This window comes from Drosophila virilis, chromosome 3, assembly GCF_030788295.1.
Source record: "Drosophila virilis strain 15010-1051.87 chromosome 3, Dvir_AGI_RSII-ME, whole genome shotgun sequence".
Taxonomy (NCBI): domain Eukaryota; kingdom Metazoa; phylum Arthropoda; class Insecta; order Diptera; family Drosophilidae; genus Drosophila; species Drosophila virilis.
In genome coordinates, this window is record NC_091545.1 from 7454701 (window position 1) to 7478401 (window position 23701).

Consider the following 23701-nt stretch of genomic DNA (forward strand, 5'->3'; position numbering starts at 1 on the left):
TAATTTGTATGCAGGCACCACTCGGCACCACTACGGGACTTGTCTCTGTCCGTCCATCTGTCCATCTGTCTGTCGGTCCGTCCATCTGTCTGGCTGTTCCTCTGTCTCACAGTCGCCCTCCCTCTGACAGGCTCCCTCTCGGCTTGTGTTGGTCTAACTAAGAGCTAAGATACTCGATCTGTATCCTATGGCTGGCTGTTTGTTTTGCGCGCACACACAAAAAGGCTAACACAGAGAGAGAGTGAGAGAGAGAGAGAGAGAGAGAAAGAGAGAGAGAGAGAAAGAGAGAGAAAGGGAAAGAGAGAGCAAGACAGCGCCTTGTTGTGTAGAAAGAAAGAAATGTGCAAAGTGTAAAGTGCATATTTATGGCTTGCATAAAATAACTTGTAAAATGCATTCACGAGTGCACACTCGCATTCATATGAACAGACACGTGTTGTGCATGACTGAGTGTGCGTGTGTGTTTTGTGTGTGTGTTTGCGAGTGTGAATTGGCTATAAAGTCATGACAATCACATGTCGAATTAGAGTTGAAGAGGAAGTTGTCGTTAAGGATATGGATATGGATGAATTATAATGTTCGCATACGCATTGAATATGAATTACGACGCAAACATGTATTCAACATGTTTGCAGTTTTGTTTGTGAATACTTTGAATAGTTTCTTCACACGCTTCGCACAGATAACTGAGTTATTTGAGTTTTTAAAGCTAAGCTTTCAGCTTTGAGCAAGACTAATTGCAGGCACTTAATACAATTGAACATGCTTTGAGCTTTAATGAGCTTTCAAAATTGTGCTCTAAACTGAGGCATAAATAATGAATAGATATATTATTTGAGAAGTTTATGGTATTTACAAATTATTCCAAATATATTTTTATCTATGTATAATATAATATTTATATCTAGATACAAAAATTGTATACTAGCCCAGATTAAATTCCTTTGACATCTTTTTTGTTAGTTAGATTAAAATTTCTTTAACTTTCATATATAAAATATTTTAGCCAACAACTCTTAGGAGCTCTTACTTAGTTTTTAGCTCGCTTTTTATCTGCTTCCCTTCTTTTGATATTAATATAAAAATTGTTGTAATATTGATATCCATTTCATATATCACTTACCAGAGACATAACTCTTTGAATTCCTGTTCTTCACTTTTGTTTGAGCCATGCCAGAGATGCTTTGTGCTGCTTTTGCCACTTCATTATAAGGTACTTACTTATAACTAAGTAGCGACGCCTCAAAGCATCTGCGCATTTAATGACAGTGACAAACGGAATCCCAATGCCCAATCTCAATCCCAATCCCGATGCCCTGCCCACTGTCCACCGCGTACTGCCTCCGCCTGGCGGATTATGTTACCCACAAGCTGAAATGATGTTTGGGCTAAGAGAAAAAAGAAAAGACTTGCAACTTGTGGATGCGCAGCTGTGCAGTTGGCAATAGATATGGCGACGGCGATGGGGACGGCATCCAGAAGTGCATAGAAGATAGCCTTGAATTATTCAAGCGCGTGTGACTTGCTTAGTAATTAACCCAGCACAAAAGCCGCAGGCTGATGATGAGTCGCGGTTTGGATTGACTTTGAGTGGGGGACGGTACGGCAGGAGAGGGGGCTGCAGCTGGAGCTGGGCATGAGCCGGCGATTGCGACTGCGACTGGAGCCGCAGCTGCTATTGTGGCTGGAGCTGGAGCTGGGGCTGGGGCTGGAGGCGGCGGCCACGTCAAGTGGCAGTGGCAGACACCGAAACCGAGACACAACAAATGTGTGTGTGTGTGTGTGCGAGTGTGTGTGGATACATTGTGTTCCTTTTTGTTTGACTGACTGACTGCCAGCTTGCTGTTGTTGTCTGCCCGTTGCACGCTGTTTGTTTTACTTTGTTTTTTATGTCATTATCGTCATTGTCTGCCCGTCTCGGCGCGTCTCGTCTGGCGAAGGTGAATGCTTCCTGCAATGCCAACAGGTAGACAAAAACGCTGTGAGAATCGGCTGCTTCAAATGCTTCAAATGCTTGCCTGGCACACCAAATAAATTGTTATAAATTTGTGCAACAGCAACAACAACAACAACAACAACGATTCCCATGAATGACTGACAAGCCCTTTGCGACAATTGTGTGTACTCTAGACCACGACGAACGACACGCTCTACTAAATGGTTCAATAATAAATAACACTCGACTGCATTGCGGCCAGAGAGTTGCCGCCAGGATTATTGTATTTGGCGTCACGTTATTTCTGCATTTGTCAAGTTCAAGCGTTACCTTTATTACACTAAACAACAAGCTATTGCGGCTTGAACTTGGCAACTTGAACTTAAACAGAGATTCAAGTATAAGGCATTTGAAAATTGTACTTAATTAAAAAGGTTTTCAGACGAGCTTTAAGCTACGATCAACTCCACTTTCTACAATAAATTTCACATGCTTGAAGCTTTAACAACTTTTTAAAGTTAGTCGGGCGTTAAGCTAGGATTTATTCCAATATCTACAATCAATTCATGGAGCTTGAAGCTTTAATGTATTTGCATAACTTCAAGCCGAGCTTTAAGCAACGATCCATTTCACTACCTACAATCACTGCATAGGCTTAAAACTTTAACATATTTCAACAATACTGAGACAATTAGTCAAGTTTTTAAAGTTTCCATGTGCTTTTAAAGACGAGCTTTAAGTTTCGACAAACAATTAACAGTCAAGCTGAAATCTATCGGTGTTATTAAAAATTTTAAGAGTAACTTTGGTTTAATTAGCTTAAGACTGCTATTTGTAATTAAAAGATTCATTTTATTTGATCAAATTTATTGCTAGAATTTTAGTTTAAAGCTTGTTGCACAGTGTAGTCTGACATAGAGCTTTTCGTGTAGACAAACAGCGACACCTTGCCTGGGGCGCAGTTGTGAGTAGGATGTCAGATCGCGCCACCTTCGTGATTTGTGGCTTAAGGGCACATGTGCCGGCTGAGCCACCATTGCAGCCATGGCTGTGACCGCCCGGTGGTCCCGACTCCTGGTCAATTCAATGGGAGTCCGTTTGTCCGTCCGTCTGTCTGTCTATATGTCTCCACGTCTGTCTGTCTGTCCGTGTCTTTGTCCGTTTGGCCGCCGGATTAGCATTGAAATTGACTTCGTGCTGTGCTCATTAAAATTTTACGTGCATAAAGTTTATTTCGATTTGCCCGGCGATGTCGTTGTCGTTGTTTTCGTTGTTGTTGTCGTTGTCTTTGTCGCTGGCCACGTCCTTATCCTCAACCTCAACCTCAAAGTCAACGCCAACAACGTCATAGTCTTTTCCCAATAAAACCGCCAAAAAAAAAATAAGAACAACAACAAAAAAAAACGAACCCCGAAAACAATTACATTTCGTGGTTGCGGCTAAGAACTTTCCTAGAATCTAAGACTGAGAAAATTCTCTGCTCAACAAATAGCTACTCGTTGATTTTCATTTTGTGATTTTTCTCATATTGAATTTGACTTCCTTATTGGCCAAAAAAGCAAAAGCAAAACCAAATCGAAGGCAGCTACTCGGTAAGAAATGAAAAACCCTTTCGGTTATGGCCCAGACGCAGTTATTGGCGTTGCTTTTAATGTGTTTCAGCATTAACAAGTTTACGGCCGTTTTTGGAATTGATGTGGCTAACAACTTTTTCAATTATCCAGCGAGACGCAGACCCAAAGAATCAGAGTCCAACACTAAGTCGCAGACCGAGTCAGATCATCTTTTTGTCCACAGTTTGTTATGCTTGCTGTTAAATTTACCCTTTCAGAGGATTCTTTTGGTTTGTCGTAAAGTGATGAGATATACCTATGTGAACTAAACTGGCGGTGAAGCTATCTCTATGAAATTTTATACAGCTGCTTCTTGTGGCAGCAGGAAGTATAAGATCCGAACTCTGTATCCTATAGATGCCAAAGGATATAAATTACTTTTGTATTTCTCATTATATCTTGACTAAACCTGGAATTGACGAGTACTACCATGCTCCATATATTTAAACAGAATCTTATAGACATCGGTTTACTATATCTTATAGCTCTGGGGAAAATATAAGTCGTAGACCCGAATTTTAAGTATGCAAAGTTAACATATATTTTTTGTATAGGAACAATCGGGTACAATTCAACTCTAGGCCCTTTTTTCGCAAGGGTATTTGGGCTTCGTCGTGGTGCGGCAACTCTTAGTTCTTTCTTGTTTTTCTGTTATTATGCCATGGGGCTATAAAAACTCGTTTTCAGCTGTTTTGCCGAAGTTCATGATCAGCTGTGAACTGAAAGTGGTTGATTGGAGCAGGCAGCCAGCAGCAGGCAGCAGGCAGTAGCCCGGCACAACCACAAACTGTCGGCAGAAGAATATCTGCTCTCAGCCAGCCTCTAAGTTTGTACCGGTTTTTGCTGTTACTCGCCGCCAATTGGACTCGTAATTGAGCCGCTTCGCAGCGCATCGCATCGCAGCGCATCGCTTTGGATCGGATCGCATCATTGTCTCAATCCCGGGTCCCTCTGTGGCATTACGTGCACTGCACTGATGTAACAGCAACTTGCCGCAGTTTTGTCTGCCTTGCCAGCCTTGCCACAGCAGCAACAGCAGCATCTGGCTTTGAAGTTGCCACGAAATCGAAAATGTGCTTTTGTTGTTATCTTAAGTCCGTTAAGTTGACAGGCTGTGAAGTGCCTGATTCGCATATAATTTTTTTATTTTATTATTTTTTTTTTCTATATTATTTTCTGATCTCGGCTGCCCTATAATATTTCAACACCCGATTGACGGGCAGCGCAAGCAGACACTTCCTGCTTGCAGATGCCCAAATCATATAGCTGCCAGTGCCGCTTTGAAGAAGTTGCAACAACAACAAAAATATGCACACCAAAGCTGCCAAAGAACAGCAACAACAACAGCTGAATTTGGCATGCCATCATCTGTATAAAGAGTGTGGAGAGGGGCGGAGGCGGGGGGTAGAGAGCAGGGTGCAGGAGTTCATCTGCCTTTGCATTCCGGCCATGCAACAAGCATGACAGCCTAGACCTGATCTATTTTGGTCACGCTGCGCCCCGCCTGTGCCCCTGCCCCTGTCCCAGCGCCAGCTGCGCCAGCGACATGCAAAAATATACATACCATATTACATACGTCTGCATGTGTGTGAGTGTGTGTGTGTGTGTGTGTGTGTTGCTCCTGCTGCCGCAAAACAAACAATTTGTAGGTGTGGCTGCGCCCTGGCTTTGGCCATTGCTGCTTCTGCTGCTGCTGCTGGTGCCATTCTCTTGACGGCCGTTCTGGTAGATGAAGCGGAAATGTGACGTTGACTGCAATAAATTCACTCGCTTTGTTTGTGCAAAAGTTCAAAGAATTGCAGCGGTAGGCGATTTGCAGATGCTTTTCATTGGAATGCCAAATGGAAATGCATTTCAGTGATAAAATTAAATTATGATAACAAATATTCAGAAGGAAAGAAATGCTTTCAGTTTTAGTTAAAGTACACATATATTCTGTTATCAATAACAGACTTAGTAGAATAATGTTAATTTGGGCCAAACAATTTTATCACTTCCGCTTAATCATCATTACATTGTCCACTTTAACATTGCTGCCTACGTTATGTTTCTTAACATTGCCTAATGTAAGCTGCACATTATTTACCACTGCGTACCTAATGTTACTTAACATTGTCGTGTTAATAATAATTTCCTTTAGTTTAGTTCTGTTAGTTTAATCTTCTTGTGCGTACTGTTATTTAACATTGCCAAGTACTGCTGTTAATCTAGCTCCAGTCTATTTTTTGTTACGCTTACCGTAACTGAATTATGTTAATGGAAAACTCTGATTTTGTTCACACTCATATTTCATAATATATTACACATTATTTTTTGGGCCAAACCAATCCAAGCCCAAAATGAACAAATGGGTTTCAATGCATTTCCCACAAAGCATTAGTCACAAAGCCCTCGAGAAGCCGTCAGGGACGCGAATATCAAATTGATTCGCCAAATTAACGGCCTTCTGTCGAAACGTTTTCTCATGCTGCTTTGGCGGCTTACGCGGCGTATGTGTAATTAAAATTTGCGCCAGCGGCGCTTTTGACCAGGTGTGGCCCTTTTGCCAACATATTAATTATTGTTAGAGCCAAGCAAAAATTTCCAAAAAAAAAAAAAAAAAATAACAGCCAAAATCTCTCAATAGACAAAGTACGAAAATAGCAAAAAAAAAAATTCAACAAATTTATAAACTGGGCGTCGGCGCACTTTTTATACCCCACAGGCCAGCGGCCAACAAGTTGTCTCTGTTTTCATTTTATATTTCTATAATTTATTAAGAAAACACGCCAAATGCATGTGCGGCAGTGTGTATCTACCTCTCCCTCTCTGTCTCCGACTGCGACTCTGTCTCTGTTTGTGCAACGCCTTTGTGCGCCTTTGCATGCGTAATTTGTGTTGCGCCGTCGTGGTGGTCCCAGCGGCCCCGTCATCGTCATCGTCATCGTCGCTGTCCCAGTCCCTGTCCCGATCCGGGTGCGACGGCACCCGCACTGAATAATTGGCATGGCTGGGCGCCACACGATACCGGCAGCGGACCGATAGTGGATCGACAGCGGACCGGGTCCGGGTCCGGGTCCGGGACAGGGCAGGGATTCGGATTTGGATTCGGATGTGTGTATTTTTGTATATGCATAAAGATATGTGCATATATCTATATCTGCATATATGCTAATGCCACCGCATGTCGGCTTGATTGCCAACAGAGCGCACCGAAATGCGTACAAATACCCTGTAAATCAATTGCAAAGGCATAAGTGAATCAACATGCAAATCGTGTTCTTTAATATGTTTGGAATTATTAAGAACTACTTGTTAGACATACCACAACTACAAGTAAATGAACAGGATTGCAAAGTTCTAGCTAATCAAATGCCTGCAGGGTATCTCACTCGCCGTTCACTTTCACTATTACCCAATACATATACGCACATACATATATACATTCTGACTTTTTGCGGACCGCACGACTGTAATTTAGTTTTCAACATCAAAGGCGTGGGAATGTTGCAAAAACCCGCACAGAATAACACAATGATAAATGCGTCTGTTTTGTGAGCCCAAATTCTGAAAGGATTCAGACAAATCCTCGACAAAAACAAAAACAAAAAAAAAAACTTGCCATATTTATGGCTTGCGTCAAAAAAAGCTAAAACAAAAATATCAAAATGCCGCCAATGGAACGGAAATTTGTCGCCGCAGCAAATTGAAAACATCGAAGCGATCCACTAACAAAAATTTCTGACTTGACTCTAAAAGCCAAAACGGGCAAAAATTCTAACAAAAAGAGTGAAAAATCTAAAAATACATTTCAAAAGAACAAAAATCGAACCGAGGAACTGCGAGCCGCCAGAGGCTGAGGCTGGGGCTGGGGCTGGGGCTGCTTTTGGAAGCGATGCCAGCGATGCCGTCGATGACAATGACAAGCGGCGTCCGAGCGACGCGCGCATTTGGGTCAATGACGACGAAACCGAAGCGGCGACTATGCCCCATGATTTAGAACCCAGCGCTGAAGATCGACAACAACAACAACAACAACAACCACTGCCTGGCCTGGAATTGGCGGTCAATCAAGCAGAAAATGTTGCACGAGAAGCATCATTTTAGCATGTGGCGACAGCGGCTTATACAATGTTGCCCCCCCCCTCCCTCCCTCTCTTCCACACACACACACACACACAGCCCCTCAACCCATACACTGCCAAGCCGAAACAGACTGTGGAAGTTGTTGTTGTAGTTGATTATGTTATACTCTTTCACAGTGTGGAAATAGGTGTATTCAATTGAAAAATAAGTGTTTGACAACATTCAAAATCTTTTTATCTTATTAAGAAAAATTAAAAGACATTTTTCCATTATTTCCATTTTAAAATATGCCATAAAATTAAAAGTATTTTCTATAAAATTTCAAAAGTTTACAAAAAACAAAGTAAATTTCCTCCAATAAATAAAATCAAAGGTCCACATATCCATATATAAGCTTTTTGAAATATTTTTATTAAAATATTTATGAATTGCTATAAAATTAAAAGTATTTTTATATTTAAGATTATATTATATATTCTTATTTTAAAATAATATCAAATTGTCTGTCCAAATGTATAATCTACGTTCCTGCAGCTCTTCTAAAAACACAAAAATATTTTGCCAAACAAATTTTTGTCTCTTCGTAAATGTGAGGACTAGTCTTCGGCTGTGAGCGTGTATAACGTAGTCGGCTACAGCCGGTTGCCACATTCTTATTTGTTTTTGTTGTTGTTGTTGTTGCTGGCATTTTCTGTGTGTGGCGATGATCATTTTGTTCAATCGATTGTAAACGATGCGTTGCGATCGTTGCTCTGCGGCTTTGATCAAATGACAAAATTGATCATTTTCTGTTTGAATGGATTTTGGAGCAGTCTCAAAGCGCACAGCGTCTCACCCCTCTCCAGACCCCCTGCCAGCCACCCCTCGCGCTGCCTGGCCGCACAACAATTGATTTATGTTGGCTGTTGTCTCTGCTGTGTGGGGTCTGTGGCATGTGCAACAACAGCAACAACAACAGCCACGTTGTGTGTTACCTATAAAATATCAGAGCTTTTGTGTTGAGTCAAAAGGTGCTATAAATCAAGCCAAATGTGAGCGCACCTCTTAAATTTTTGTTTCGCTCGCTTTTGAGTGAACGTTTTGACCATTTTCCGCACTCTGGCTCTGGCAAATTAACAACAATGCGAAAAACATTTTCGCGTCATAACAATTAATAGCGAGCAAGGATCGCAGTCGACCTGCCGCAGACCCGAAGGTCTCTCTCTCCCTCTCTCCCACTTCCTCCAAAACTCTGTTGCAAGTCTCTTGAGTTTCATTTTGTTTTTGTTTTTTTTTTCTTCGAGTTGCAAGTTCGATTTCACATTCCCGTAGGGGTGAAATCTTTTGCGGGTTTTTCTTTCTGAATTTTTTTTACGTCGCGCTTATGTTTTTTTTGTTGTTTTTCTTGAGCCGAAAACGCTGTGGGTAATAACCAAAAATTAGCAAAAATTGCTAAAGTTTGACTTGCATGATTTATCTATAATTTTGCATCGCAAGTCGCCACTCGCCGCATTGCGAGCTGGGGCAGTCCAGCCACACTCGCCATCTGATAGGCCCACAGTCAAGCACACACACACACACACCGAGGGGGAGGGGGAGAACGGTGGGTAGACCCCAACAACATCTGACAGCCTGGGCCAATTTTTTTAGTGCGCTTTTCAGCCTAAGCGATTTTCAGTTTTCTGTTTTTGTCGGTTTCGGTTTCGGTTTCCTTTTTGCAGCTTAACACTTGCGGGTGTTGTTGTCTACATAATTTGACTTTAGCTGCAGCCTTTTGGGCCGCAACCGAACCGGCAAACATGTAATCGTCGTAATAATAAAAATTTGCAAATGATTTCGTTACTCAATCTCTGATCTCTCGTTACAGTCCTGGTTATGGCATGCCGGCTGGCCGCTGGCCACATCCAATGGAGCGCTCGTACTGCAGCTGAGCGACTCTGAAATCGTGCACGCACTTCAACCAGCCGAGCTCTACCTGTGTGTCAAATTGGGTAAGTGGGTCGGCACTCAACAAGCCAACAATATGCTCAACAAATTACCAGAATTGTAGAGAACTTCAATTGTGCATGCATGTCCTAGAATGTATGCAATTCTACTTTTTTGAACTTAACATATACACTTGATGCAAAATTTGTTTCCACTATTGAAAAGCATACATTTATTGTAAATATTTTTAATAGTAAAAAAACTAAATAAAATAAATAAATAGAAAAATATGAATATATATAAATAAGAAATATAGAAATATAGTATGCTGAACTGCTGCTCCGATATCGATAATAGTTAACTCATATGTTAGGAGCATGCTAAGAACGAAAGTTGGTCAAAATATCTTCAATAAGAGAAAAAGTATGTATGAACTAGATTATCGATGGATCAATATTATGGCAGGCAGCTTTATGATGTTATGTTCCTAGCTCATTCTGAATTTCATATTCGCCTGCGATTAATTTACTAAAATAGGCATCTAATAGCCTGACAGCCTGCTTTAGTCTAACCCAAGCTAACTCATATTACAAAATACTTCCATTTTATTAATAAATCCATGTCTTTGCACTCATATATTCTGTTTAAATTTGCAGATTCTGACGCAGAGGCCACACCGCAGCTTTATGTCGTTTGGCGCTCGTCCCAGCAGCAGCAGCAGCAGCAGCAGGAGCAAGAGGGGAGTCAGGGACAGAGTCACTGCCTACATATCGATTACAATAATTCGCAACAACAGACACTGAGCGTGCTTCAGCTAGAGATGTCTATGGCGGCAATGGCAGCAACAGGACACGCACAGAGTCCGGGCCAGGGCCAGGGCCAGGGCCAGGGGCAGGCTAACGATGGCATCGAGTTGCCGCAGCTGCTGCAGAATCTGCTTGTGAGCGTGGAGCGCAGTATTGAGCGCGTGTCGCTAAACGAGCTGCAGATGCCGCTCGCCCTGGGCGAGGATCAGCTCGATGAGGCCAACAATAACAACAGCAATAACAACAGCAACAGCAATAGCAACAACATTGGGTCGCCAAAGTGCGCGCTGAGGCGCAGCGATTTAATTACCAAAAACAAACTGTTCAACAATCGTTACATGCTCCGGCGCCTGACCAATCGGCAGGACAGTATGAACTCCACCTCGTCGGGCAACAGCAATGCCAGCGAGCGCAGCAGCTCCAGCGGCAGCAGCAGCGCCGGCGAGGAGCTCCACAACCACTTGAATATCAACAGCAACAACAACAACAACAGCAACAATAACAACAATAACAACGCGGAGCTTAAGGCATCCACATCGCCCGCCTTGCCGCTGTTTTGTCTGGGCAACTCATTTCCGCACATTGACAGCGACGAGGAGGCAAGCGATGCGGCAACCGGCGGCGAGAAGCGCCAAGCGCTGGGTAAGTGCATGCACAATAACTAAAAGATACGTATACGTAATGCTGAATTACGCATACGCCGCGCGGGCCAACCAGTTGTGGCCCGTGTGCTTGCCCCAGTTGCACTTGCCGCAACTTGCAACTTGCAACTTGCGGCCTACTACGCTTATCTCAATTGCTGGGCGGTGTTTGGCTTATTTGTTTTTGCCGCCGGAGCACACACAAAGCGAAAAAAAAAACGTTTATGGAGCCCGCAATTGTGCTATGCAAATCGAACCGCCCCGTCGCGCCCCCCACCAGCAAAAATACTCAAAGAAATATTCAATTAAACGCCCCGCAGCCAAAGTTGAGCTCATTTTAATACCCTGTATTCAATAGAAATTGGGCTAAGAGGGTTTAACAGTTTCGTGCAAGTGCATGCACCAGGCAGAAGAAAGCGTCCCCCATTCATTAAATATATACATATATTCTTGATCAAGTTGAGAAGCTGGTTGAATCTTGCCAGGTTCGTAAATTTGTCATTCTCTTCGATATTTCTTTCATTTTGATAATATCTTTGGCTATAGAAAGGATGGCATGGTATTTTAAACATATCTCGAAGATAATATAAGACAGATCAGAAGCACCGAGTTAATCAAGAATATACATTCGTAAAAGTTTGTGTGTATGTCAGGGTATCACGTAGTCGGGCAGCCCCCAACTAGAGCAGTTGGTTTTTTGTGGTCCAAAACGGCGCTTTGAAGTCAAACTCGGGCTGGTTTAATAACACGATTTGATATCGCGCGCAAATTTAGCGTTAATTTGATATATTTCTTGCGCATAAATTTGCCAGCATTTAATTCAATTAATGCGCTGCGATTGTAGATTTTCGTACAGAATTCTAGTGAAAGTGTGTTTCAGCTATTTTTACTATGCTAAATCTTTCGCATTTGTAACTTTCGCTGGTTTTTGTACTTTGCCTAGAAATAGAAATTGCGAAAGTGTGATAAGAAACAAGTATAGCGAATGTTTGCGAATGTCTGCATAATGAGCTGTAAGATTTGGACCTTAACTAATTATTTATGAAAAGTTTAGAAAAGTTTATTCCAAGGCAAGTCATGGATAGAGATAGATTCTGAGAGCATTCGATTTTTGCACGCTTTCATCAAGTTCAGCTGATTCCCAATCTTAAGTATTCCATGCTTAATTTTCACTGCTCTTTTTCAATTAATTAAAAGCGTTTTGTATAACAAAAAATGCCGCAACAAAACCACATATATATTTAATTATTCTGAAAGCTAAGTTTGACTTTTCTCAAATAAGTAACAATTAGCAGCTTATACTTGAGCACACTTGCTTTAGACGAATTGAAATACTTACTATTTACATTAACTACATTGTAGAACCTACACATTTATCCTTATGTCATCGTAAAGAGAGAGAAAAAAACTAAAACTGGCTGTGATTTGGGTTTTCCGGCAGCTGTGAGATGTGCTTTAAAACCGAGTGGGAGTGCACTAGTCAACAGCTGACCGGAGCCTGCCTCATGCTCAATGGAGTATTGACGGTAAATTTGCTCGACATATATATGGTATATGTTGATAATTTGGCTGATCTGTTGCCACAGTGCAGTATCTCTACCTTGGCTCGCTATTCCAATTTGTTTACGTGCTCTGCAAGCTGGGCACCGACTATGAGTTTGGCACCCTGTACGTGCTCTTGTCCTGGGTAGAGGGCATATGCATATTGCTGCTGCTCGTCGACTTGTGCTGGGTATGCTGCAAAATGGGCAACCTTCTGCTGGCGGTAAGTCGATAGACGCACACACACTCAGCCAGCGCAGAGTCCTCAATCGCATTCCTGCTCGCAGGCGATCATTCCTGCTTATACGATGGGTTTCTTCCTGCTGATCGCCGGAAGCATGAGTGTGGTAAAGTATACCGATATCTATGTGGTAGTGCGCAGTTTTTATACCGACAATTTGATGACCTACGAGAACATCTATCAATGCTGCGGCATTGATGGCCCCAAGAGCTATGGCAATGCCAATACGACCTGGAATGTGCCGCCCTCCTGCTATCGCAACCAGGACGAGAAACCGGAGAATCTCTATCAGCGTGGCTGTCTCTATGCGACCCAGGACCATTGGTTCTGGTTTGTCTTCGCCAATTGCTATTGGTTCGCCTTTGTTCTGTTCACGGTCAATCTCATTACGCACTGGAAACTAAATCGATGTCTGAGGGCAAGAGCGAGGCGGCGTATTCCATAGGCCATATCACAATATAGAACAGATTTTTACCGGATTATACATGGTTGTATTTGGTTGTTTGAATATCTCGTTGTTGTCCAGTTTTGAATTGCAGTTGCAATTGCAACCACGGTTAGGCTGGGGGGACTAGAATGCGTTGCCAACGCCCACGGCTCGACCACAAAAGCCAACAAAAAGCCATTAGCCATTAACAACGGCGGCCCACAGCATCCGCCGGGCGTTGGTTAACCACAAAATATCGGTGTCTCTACGACAACAACAACAACAACAACAAAAACAACAGCAGCAGCTGCAGCAGCAGCAGCAACAACGGTGCAAATGCCTTTTAATTTGTCAAAGCCTAAAATATGAAAATTAAATGAGAAACCAAACCAGTGCAATGCACAGTGGGGCAAGCTGTGTAAGCTTTAAAGCGAACTTTGTCTGAGAACAAGCGCATAAAAATCAAGCATAAATATTTAAATATTAAGAAAAATAAACATAACTTCATAAATGTAAAGTATAAATGAAAAGATTACGAAGATAATTTCAAAATTAATAATTATTATCAACACATGTTGGACAGTTTAGTGGAGAACAATAACTAACCCGAGCTTAGCTGCAGCCTACTATAACTATAAGTAAAAGCCAAACGAAATTAGATTTCCATTTCGCCGCACTAGTCTCTCTTCAAAGTTACGGAATGTTTCTTTTATAGATCCTTGTCAGGTCTTACTCTTAATGAGCTTCTAGCTTATCTTAAACTACTTGCGAATTATAGGCAAAAACTGAAAACTTAATTTCGATGCCATTCAATGCTGTTTATTACAGAAAGACTATTAACTCCCTTAACTCCGTAAATCAGGTCAACCGCTAATTTTGGCTACATTCCATTCGATCAATTTATGATCAGCGATTAGTTTAGGGTTTTGCCCAAAAGCAAATGGATCACAGATGCTTATCTTGGCCCAATGTGCGCCGGAATGCGATCGACTCGCAGTCGCATTTCGGGTGTGTGGGTGCAATTTGCAAGCGCACATAAATCAGCTGACAAGTGCGGGGGCATTTGTGGCCAGGGTATTGAGTTACATACTTATGTATGCAATGGCACCGTCGAGCACCTGGCATTTATATGCGGCACAGGTGGCGGTGCATTTGAGAGGGCGCCGGGCGCAGAAATGGAGAATTTCTGCAGACGCTGCAATGTGTCGCATTTATAAAAGAAAAAAAAAAAACAGAAATTGTCGCACGCGAAAGTGCCGGGACGGAAATTTATGGGGCAACTGTTTAAACCAGCCACGCCCACCCCCAAACGGACATGATGTGATGTGTGTGGGCCACTGTGGCTGCTGCTGCTGCGGCTGCTGCTGCTGCTGCTGTCACCAAATTAATCAAACGGCATTATTATGCAAAAAATAAAAGAGCTTCGCAGTTCCTAAACCAGTTTTCAAGGTTTCGTCAAGCGTTTAAACTGCAATTAACCCATATCTGAAATTTATATAAAAAAATATTGTATTTTGATGTGTGCAAATTTGTCAATTTTTGTTCGCAGCGAACAGCGAGTCGCAGCCGGAGCCGTCGTCGCCAATGGATACGGAGACTGAGACGGAACTGTTGCCGCCCAACTCGATCAGCGAATTGCCCGAGAAACTGTTGAACAGCGGCGTCTATTTGCCAGGTAAATATCTATATATACATATATCTAGACTTTCCATTTTGCCGCGCTGCTGTGCATAATTCTAGACTTTCGCTAGAAACGAGTCGAACCGAAATTTGGCTTATAAATATTAATTGGAAAATTCGAATCACCTGGCAACGCCCCGTCAGGCAATTTGCCTGCCGGCCGATTGGGTGAAATGCGCTTTTCAATGCGAACTGAAAGCCACAATTCCGACTGCGATTCAATTCAATTAATTCACACACTTTTTCGCACATTAACGCTGTGTCGACCACCCAGAGAGCAATTGAGATTCAGTTCGATTTGCATCTATTCGCAGGCACACGCACCCTCCAAGGCAACCCACTTGTCCATGTGGATGCGGACGCCGTTGCCGTCGCGGGCCTCAATTGCTATGAGCTGGCCACACTGTTGCTTTACTACAGCACCATACCGGAGCGCAGGTGAGTTAAATTGTGGGTGGTTAGCTGGTGTAGGGAGGGAGGGGCATTACCTCAATCAGAATCGGGCAGTTTAATGTCAAATGCAAAACGCATGGGAATGGGCACAGCGTGCGCAGCTGTGTTTGTGTGTGCCCCGCACTCCAGTCCAGGCATTTCAATTTGTACCTCCTCGCCGGGGCATGCAACACAATAACAAAAAAAAAAAAAAAAAAGTAAAAAAAGATCTAAGTTCATAGACTCACAAGCAGCCCATCCATATTTACGAGCAGATATGCAAATGTGCAGTTAAAGCCTGGCCAAGAGCCCCAACTGGCGCTGGGAACGACCAAGACCAAGACCAAGACGGCGCTGCACTTAAGCCGCACCAAGATGTTCTAGGCGGGCACGGGAGACTCTCTTTTTGCCCAGTGAAGCGCACCCTCTCTCTGTCTCGCTCCCGCTCGCTCAGTCGTCTGGCTGTCTGGCAATCAGGCAGTCGAACTCATTGCCGCTTAAGAATATGCATGCCAGTCAATTTGCCACTTTGGCTAAAAGGAAACATGCAACAACAACAACAACAGCAACAAAAACATCGAACAGCACTTGCATTCAATGCTGAGAACTTTGCCATAGAAAATAGAACAAAAGCTTCAGCTTAAAGTCGATAACACTATGCAACAAATCTGAAAACCAACTAAATAGTAAGAAGTCGTCTAAGCACCTTATTAAATGGCATTTAGATTTGAAGCTTAGATTAATATTGTTGTTTGGCTAGCAAAATCATAAAAGTCGCTGGTTCAAATTAACTAACCCAGCTTTAGGTTTGTTTGTTTGTTTGTTTGAATCCTGGCTCTTTTTTAAATATTATTTTAATTTATGGCTGCCCGTTCTACTGAAGATATCGCAAGCCGTAGATATTTTCATAAAGAAGTTGCGGGCTAAATTCGATCAGTACCCAAAATTGGCGGCTAACAAATATTGTTAGACAAATGCAATGGTTGGGTTAATTATACTTTAGGGCAGAGTCTGCTTAAAAAGTTTTAGGTCTTGATCTAAACGATTTTTAAAGATAGCGGAAACGAGATATAGTTCCAATTCATGAATCGCACATGGTACATAGATAATTTGTAGACTAAATAGATTTAGATATAATATATATTATATCAGTACTTGCATTAATTAGAGTAACGGCGCTTTTTTATTATGTGACCCACATTAGAATAATTTTGTGATATTTCAATATTTAGCTATTTTTTGTTGACCCACTTAACAGAATAGTTGATTAAACTTGGGCCCACCCTCAGCTTTGTTGTCTAGTGTAGCTTAGAATTCGAGTTTGGCTGGCAGGCAGACAACATTTGCGGGCTCTACTAAAGCATGGCAGACACGTCGCTTGAGGGACTCGGCGATTGCGGCTTCCCTTTGTAGCGAACGCAAGAAGGAGACAAAAACAGAGCAGAACTAACTGGGAGAGGGGGGAAGAGATAGAAAGGGGAAGAGTGGAAGAGGGAGAGGAAGCTGCTGCTGCAGGCATATGAATGATCTTTCAGACAGATTCGTGACACTTTGAATTTATGATGTGAACTTTTGTGGCCCAGCGTTGAATGCTTGTTGTGTTGGCTTCTCCACCACGATTCCTGGAAATATCACAGCACAATCTGTGAGATCTAAATCGACATGCGAGAGAGAGACCAAGAGAGAGAGAGAGAGAGAGAGAGAGAGGGAGAGATAGAACACACACTCGTTGGCCACTTACGACATTCCCCCCATTCAACCATTCCCCATTTCCCATGATTACACTTCTGATTCGGCATCAGCTTCTAATTCCTGCTGTAGAATCCCGTTTTCAGCTTGAGCTCCAGCTGCATGTTAATTGCTTCAATGCCAATTGCTAAAATGCGGCCAAATCGTGTAGAAAACTTTGACAAACATTTGCGTTGATTATTCGTACTCAAACTGCGCTCCCAAAAACTGGCACAACTCGTCATCAGACGTGCGTCCGACGTGAATGACTTGAGGCTTTGGACTTGGACAGCCACTCACACATGGTGTGCCATCTTGCTCCCATCTCTCCTCACTCCTCCCCCCCCCCACAATACACCTGGCCAGCACGCAGAGCGCATCCATTGACATTATTTGCGTTTGTTTGTCGACATGTGTAAGGTATTCATTAGCTTGGTTGTCCAAATCCAAATGCCAGTCGACTGTGCACGCAAATATTAAATATTTGAGCTGTGTAAAGTTTTCACCAAGAGAGACCCAGGCCCAGACTCAGACCTAGACTGGGCGCAGTGTCAACAGCAAACTTCATTTGTTGTTGTTTTCTTTGGCAACTTGTCGCTTATCCAAAACTTACATCATCCACGAGGGCCCCTCCTTTCTCCCTCTTCCTCTGACTCTCTGACAATGATCCATCTCTATGCAGGCTTGTGTGTGTGACAGCTTGCTGCAATTAAATTTGTTTTTATGGGGCTGCACTTCTGGGAATCTTTAAATGCCGCCTGGTACGAGTGCCAAAGGTATTAATATGCATGCCTGCGCATAATACAAATATAAAGAAAGCTCGGGTTACACACGAACGACCCGGACTAGGACTGCACTCATATTTTATTGCACTCGCCTCAGGCGAAGTACACTGAAATATTCATAACATTTGTTTCTGTTAAGAATAACAAGGCTGCCCTCAGGAAACTTAACATTTCAATTTATAATAATAACAGCTCTGTTAATAACATTGCCCAACTATGTTGAATGCGCAACATTTGATTAACAGCGCAAGAGCACATAACATGTACATAACACGTTATGTGTGTCTTAATATACAGTTGTTAAAATATCCAACAAATTTAGATATAAAAAATATTAGAAGAACAGAAGAATACATATATTGGTCACGCCATAAAGGTCCTTTAATAACATTAGTCTGCTATGTTAAACATATTTAACAGAATATATCCCACAAATATGTTAGTTAAATACAGATGTTAATCTTAGCTTTACGAGACTGAAAGTCGATAGATTTAATAGTTCGTATCTTCAAATTGAAGAAAAGCCTAAGTTGCTCTAGAAAAAGATAGATAAATTTAGCACAGTGATCGATATGATAATTTGCAAGAATTCAGATGCACAACTAGTTTCTAGAGCATTGCGAATTCGTTGTAAATTTCGCAGTTGGATGTGGCTGGCAGCTAAGTTCATGTGTAGGCTGCTTTAAAATTGAAATGCCAAACGCTTTTGATGGCCGTGCTGTGTGCGGCATCATTAAGCCCGAGACATGCCAGCGCTGATGATGAAGCTTGAGACTTGCAACCCGCAGCTTTGGCCGCTTGCCACTTGCAGCGCGACCCGCCGCATGCGCATTGCGTGCAAATATCAACTGAAATGCGGACTTCTGACGGGGGTGGACCGCGCGCGCGCACAGAGCTCTGTGAGAACAAAACTGGCTAACCAGACGCTGGCATGCATTTACAGTTAGAGCTGCAACAGGTAGACAGGCGGGAGCAGGGGGGTCGGCAACTATGCGCAGCTGGATAAAACTTTGGCTAAATTGTTAAGAAGTGCCTGTTGGGCTTTTTATTAATAGGCTAGCTGCCATTAGCAGCAATTTTCAATTTTTATTTACGCTGATTAAAAGTGGCTACCAACTTGTCATATTTACAACTGGCCGCAGCTTGATACACTCAAAGGTACAGACTTTGTGGCAGCAGCAGCAGCAACAGCTCCACAGGCCAGCATCTAGTTGTGGGCCGTGCTGTGGCCAAGTGGCAGAGGCCGCTTATTGCCAATTAAGCTGAACTTGTTTTGGGCGTTGCCAGCGTTGGATTCTGTGCGCCGGCAACCAGCAACCTGCCACATTCACAATTTACACCACACACAGCCGCAACAACACACTTGACGTTGTTTATGGGCGCCTGACCGTGCACTTCTTACGGAGACTCATTGCCTTTTAATTTATGTACATATGTATTTGCAGCATTGCCCATAAAAGTGCACAACAGCAACAGTTGCAGTTGCAGTCGGAGCAGCAGCAGCAGCAGCAGCAGCAGCAACAGCAACAACTGAAACCCGCCCAGCAAACATTTACCATTTTAATTGCCATCGAGAAGTCGCAACATTTATGCGTAATCGACTTAATTTGCCAAAGCCTCAAATTGTTAAGCAAGCAAATTGGCAATTGTGAAATCTTGGCCGTTTGCCTCGATGCGAATTTGCTGCAATTGTGCAACCAGCAGCAGCAACAGCAGCAGCAACAGCAGCAACAGCAGCAGCAGCAGAACAGCAGCAATAGCTGTGATCAAACGGTAAGTTCAGGCTTTGACCTTTGCGATTGCAGCACACAAAATGAAATCATTAGGAGGGCCGCCGTCTGCCTGGGCTGACGCCCCTACAGCAGACACAGACACCCAATTAAACCGCTTTACACGGCCCAAGAGCCACAGATTCTGGTCACTAATGACGGCTTTACGTTTTTCTGACCTCCTCCTCCCCCACTCTACTAAAACATACAGGAGCAGTCGCAGCAGCAGTCGCAGCCGCAGTCGCAGTTGCAGTCGCAGCCATCGCATTTGGTTAAATTCATTAGCGTGGACCAAGTCACGACAAGTGTTGCGCCATCGCATTTGCCGAGCGGCGCGCTCCGGGGCCAGCATCATCACGACGCGCGCAAGTGGCGCGAGTTCTTTGCCCAGCTGGAGGCGTTCCAGCGTCAATGTTCGGCGGCCGGCGGTCGTCTGGTTGGCGCTTTGAGCGACATACGCGCCGCCGATCTGTTGGGTCTGCCGACGCGCCGTCAGCTTTATGGCCAGCATCGTGCCCTCAGCCGTGCCCTTATGGACTCGCAGCTGCACAATCTGCGCAAGCACGGCGCCACCCAGCTGGTGCGCCTTCAGGCGGCGGCCAGTGCCATCAATGCGCCGCCAGCCACAGCTGCGCCAACGCCAGCGCCAGCAGCTCCAGATCCAACTGCCTACCATTTGGATGCGGCCCATAAACTGCGTAAGGTGACGCTGCTCTACAGCGAGGTGGATCGAGCTGCACAGCGTCTCGAGCAGCTTACGGAGCAGCGACGCGAGCGCCTGCGCCAACTGACGCGGCAGCGCGCCCTGGAGGATGAGATCAACGAGGTGAGTGTGTTCTGTGCTCTTTTTTATGACTTTTTCAATATATCGAGAGCTTATGCCTGGTTAAGTTTTGAATATTGAATTTCTAAGAGATCCTTCGCCTCGATGTTTTATTCATTCAATATAGTTCTTATACATTAATCATGATGTCTTCTCTAAGTGGCCAAATCTTTAATCTAATCCAAATTCCAGGAACACAATATTTTTATCAAAATGCATAAGTTTTATACCAATTATCTGATACCAACATTTAGTTCCCAATAGATCTCTTGAGTATATGACGCAATGTCGCAATGTTAAAACTGTTACGGATTTATAATCATTTCCTAAAATATCTTCAACTTTGAAATCAGAAATCGTATTATAATTAATACGTTTCTCTACTTTTCTTTTCGAATTGAACCCTGAATATCAACCATGATAAAAGATATACTATATAGAAATCTTTATTTTAAATACCTCTTTGTATTAAAACATTTTGGTAATTGTAATTTTTCTGTTGAATTTTCTCATTCCTTAATTTTGTCCACTTTTTCAAATTAATTCTAATTAATTTTTGTTATATTTTTCGTCTGAAACCAAGAGAAAATTTCTTTTTGTCATCAATTGATATGCTCGAAACGTGCCAGGCTCGATGTTTGGTGTCGTATGTGATGATAATAACAAAGTTGAAGAAAGAAGGCGGAGTGGCCAAACATTGTATTAGGGGAAGATGGGATGGGGAGAAAGGGGGGAGGGGGGTATCTGTTGACAGGAAATGCGCGCAAGCACATTCGAAATGCCAAATGTATCTGACAGATACGCGGCGCGCAGTCGGGCGACATTGTTAATTGAATATGCATTGCATTTAATGCTGGCTTTATTAATTTATTACGCGCATCCGCTTAATGTGCGCGCAACGGGTTCGCCTTGGTAGCCAAACGGAGTCGGTCAGCCAAATGGAGTCGTTAGATAAGCCTGCCAAGATGCGCATCACAGATGCAGTTGCCAGTGGCAGTTGCCACTTGCCACTTGCCACTTGCCAGTTGCCAGTTGCCAGTTGGTAGTTGGTAGTTGGCAGTTGCAATCGTTGTCGTCCTCGTTGCCAATTCCATTTCCTGGCATTTTAATTGACTTGTTAATGGATATGCCTGGTGCCGGCTACCAAGGGCCGCCTGGCCAAATGAATGACTATGCATGATCTCGCGTCTTGCGCCGGCTGCTACCTTTAACCCAGCTGCCAGGCCATATGCCCGGCTGCATAATTGAGTACGCACGCACCCACAACTGGCTGCTGGCGGAGAGGAACTCCAGCTTATCTGGCCAGGGTAATCTTCGGTTTCAGCTTCGCTTAATCAGCGCCAGTGACAGTTGCAGCAACGCCCAAATGCGCCGCAGACTCCGCTAATGCAATTTCGCTGATTAATCACAATAATTTGTTGTGGGATTAGTTGGCTCAGTCATAAAGGAAGCTGCAGCAACTGCAACTGCAACTGCAACTGCAACGACTACTCGGATGCGTTTACATATTCGTCATACTTTCGCGCTACTATTAAGTTTTTGCCATTATTATTATGATTGTTGCATGTGTTGTTGTTGTTGTTGTTGTTGTTGTTGTTGTTGTTGTTGTTGTTGCTGGCCAACAAAAGTATGTCAAATTGGAAACACACGACACGCAGATACGCAGATGCTTGTGCTTGTATCTCATAGATAAACGGCTCCTGCATCTTCAATTTCATTTAATAATTTACGGAAATTGGCATTTAAAAATTTGCTGTGCCTTGTTAACGTATCTGGTTGGTTGCCAGCCTTCAGTTTTCGCTTTACTCTTTACAGTATTCGAACATTTTTCACACGCTCCTCCGCATTTTGAGCAATGTGCAGCAATTTATCAAAAACAAAAATAATAAACTTGGCTTTGGCCAAAAATTGAATTTTAATTGCCGACGAAAAGTTAATGAGAAAAGTGAAAGCAAGGTTAAAGAAATTAAATACGTTTCTTGTGCGATTTTCAATCGATTTGTTTACAATTTTTATTTTTTTTTTTTATTTTTTGTTATTTTGTTTTTTTGCTAACTGGAGCTGTCCGGCTGCCCATTGATTGCTTCATTGATGGCTTCAGCTGGCAGCTCGCGGTTTGCGCATTTCATTAGTTCGCTTCATTCAAAAGTAGTTCAGCGATAAAGACTGTCTCTCTGTTTGTCTGTCTGCCTGTCTTTCTGTCTGTTCAACTGACTAACTGACTGGGCTGCCTCTCAATCGATCTGTCGCTCTCTGTCATACCGTATGTCTGTCATATCACGATCGCCGCAAAAATCATACTAACAGATACTAAAAGCTGGAGAAATAGCAAAAACATTTAACACCACAACACACGCTTTCAATTAAAAGCTGTTGACATCTACTCCAATTTTTTGGGCTTTGCTTTCGCATTTGAAATGCTCTAACTTTAGTGCAGAGTATTGTTTGTTTGTCGCCACAAATCACACGACAGGCAGCCAAAACAATTGCCGTGGGAAGACGCTGCTGGAGGGCAGCACACTTCTCTAGAAAGTTGCCTCTATCTTAAGCTCCAATCAGTTAGTTGAGTTATTTTCGATATCAAACAAGTTAAATGCTTCAAAGGCTCTTGAACTTGGCGCTGCTCGACATATTGTTGACATTTTGTGGAAGTTTTGTGTATTTATGTAACTTCTGCGTTTCTCGTTGGACATCTTGATGATATTTTAATTGATCTTTAATAAATTAAATATTACTTATATTCCATTTTGCAAATTTAGTTTTACCAGGAAAAACATGTTATTTGCTATTGGGGTTTCCAGGATTTGTCTGCTTTGTAACTCAAACAAGGCTCCGCCAGATATTGGAGCAGGGCTTCGTTTCTATTAATGATTATCAAGTTGGCTTACCAAATATATATATTTATATATGTATACTCTTCTATGTATACTCTTCTCACAATTATGATAATAATATCCATCATGATCATAAATTGTCGACACTGTCAAGAGCTTCAAGTGCATTTGTTTGTTACCTTTTTTTTGGCACCCCAGCAGGTACTATTATAAAAGTAAATAAAACTAAGCTTTAATTTATTTACAGCTATAAATACCTTATAAAGATTTCCTATGATGCCAAGTGCATATTGCAGCAGCTGTTATGTGATATTTATTTATATGTTGCTTCGTTAATTTATGCCCAAGAAGTGTATTAAATCTTCGCTAGCCTTGTTTTGCTTAATTAAATCAATATATTTATGTAGTTAGCTAACAAACGGCAACTAAACTTAGCTGCAACTGCTTAACCAATGCCAAATCCGAAGCCCAATC

General features: G+C 42.7%; 2 protein-coding genes across 9 annotated transcripts in view; both read left to right on the top strand.

Moving 5' to 3' along the window:
• Positions 1–23701, top strand: part of Pura (Puratrophin-1-like) — an 87289-nt gene that overhangs the window by 52530 nt on the left and 11058 nt on the right. For 6 of the 7 annotated variants that reach the window (XM_070208095.1, XM_070208096.1, XM_032434402.2 and 3 more), the window contains exons 4-9: positions 9461–9584; positions 10176–10967; positions 14726–14851; positions 15171–15294; positions 19247–19574; positions 19782–20396. In XM_070208095.1, the coding sequence (XP_070064196.1) occupies positions 9461–9584; positions 10176–10967; positions 14726–14851; positions 15171–15294; positions 19247–19574; positions 19782–20396 (2109 nt within the window). The remainder of the gene's footprint in view (positions 1–9460; positions 9585–10175; positions 10968–14725; positions 14852–15170; positions 15295–19246; positions 19575–19781; positions 20397–23701) is intronic. The other variant, XM_070208094.1, reaches the window with a different exon arrangement.
• Positions 12231–13228, top strand: LOC26530509 (protein late bloomer). Of its 2 annotated transcripts, none has more exons than XM_070208101.1 (3): positions 12231–12492; positions 12553–12731; positions 12796–13228. In XM_070208101.1, the coding sequence occupies exons 2-3, from the start codon at positions 12711–12713 to the stop codon at positions 13192–13194; spliced, it is 420 nt and encodes a 139-aa protein (XP_070064202.1). In that variant the 5' UTR covers positions 12231–12492; positions 12553–12710; the 3' UTR covers positions 13195–13228. The 2 variants fall into 2 exon arrangements, with proteins under 2 accessions (XP_070064202.1, XP_015031604.1); XM_015176118.3 differs by having other exon boundaries at positions 12558–12731.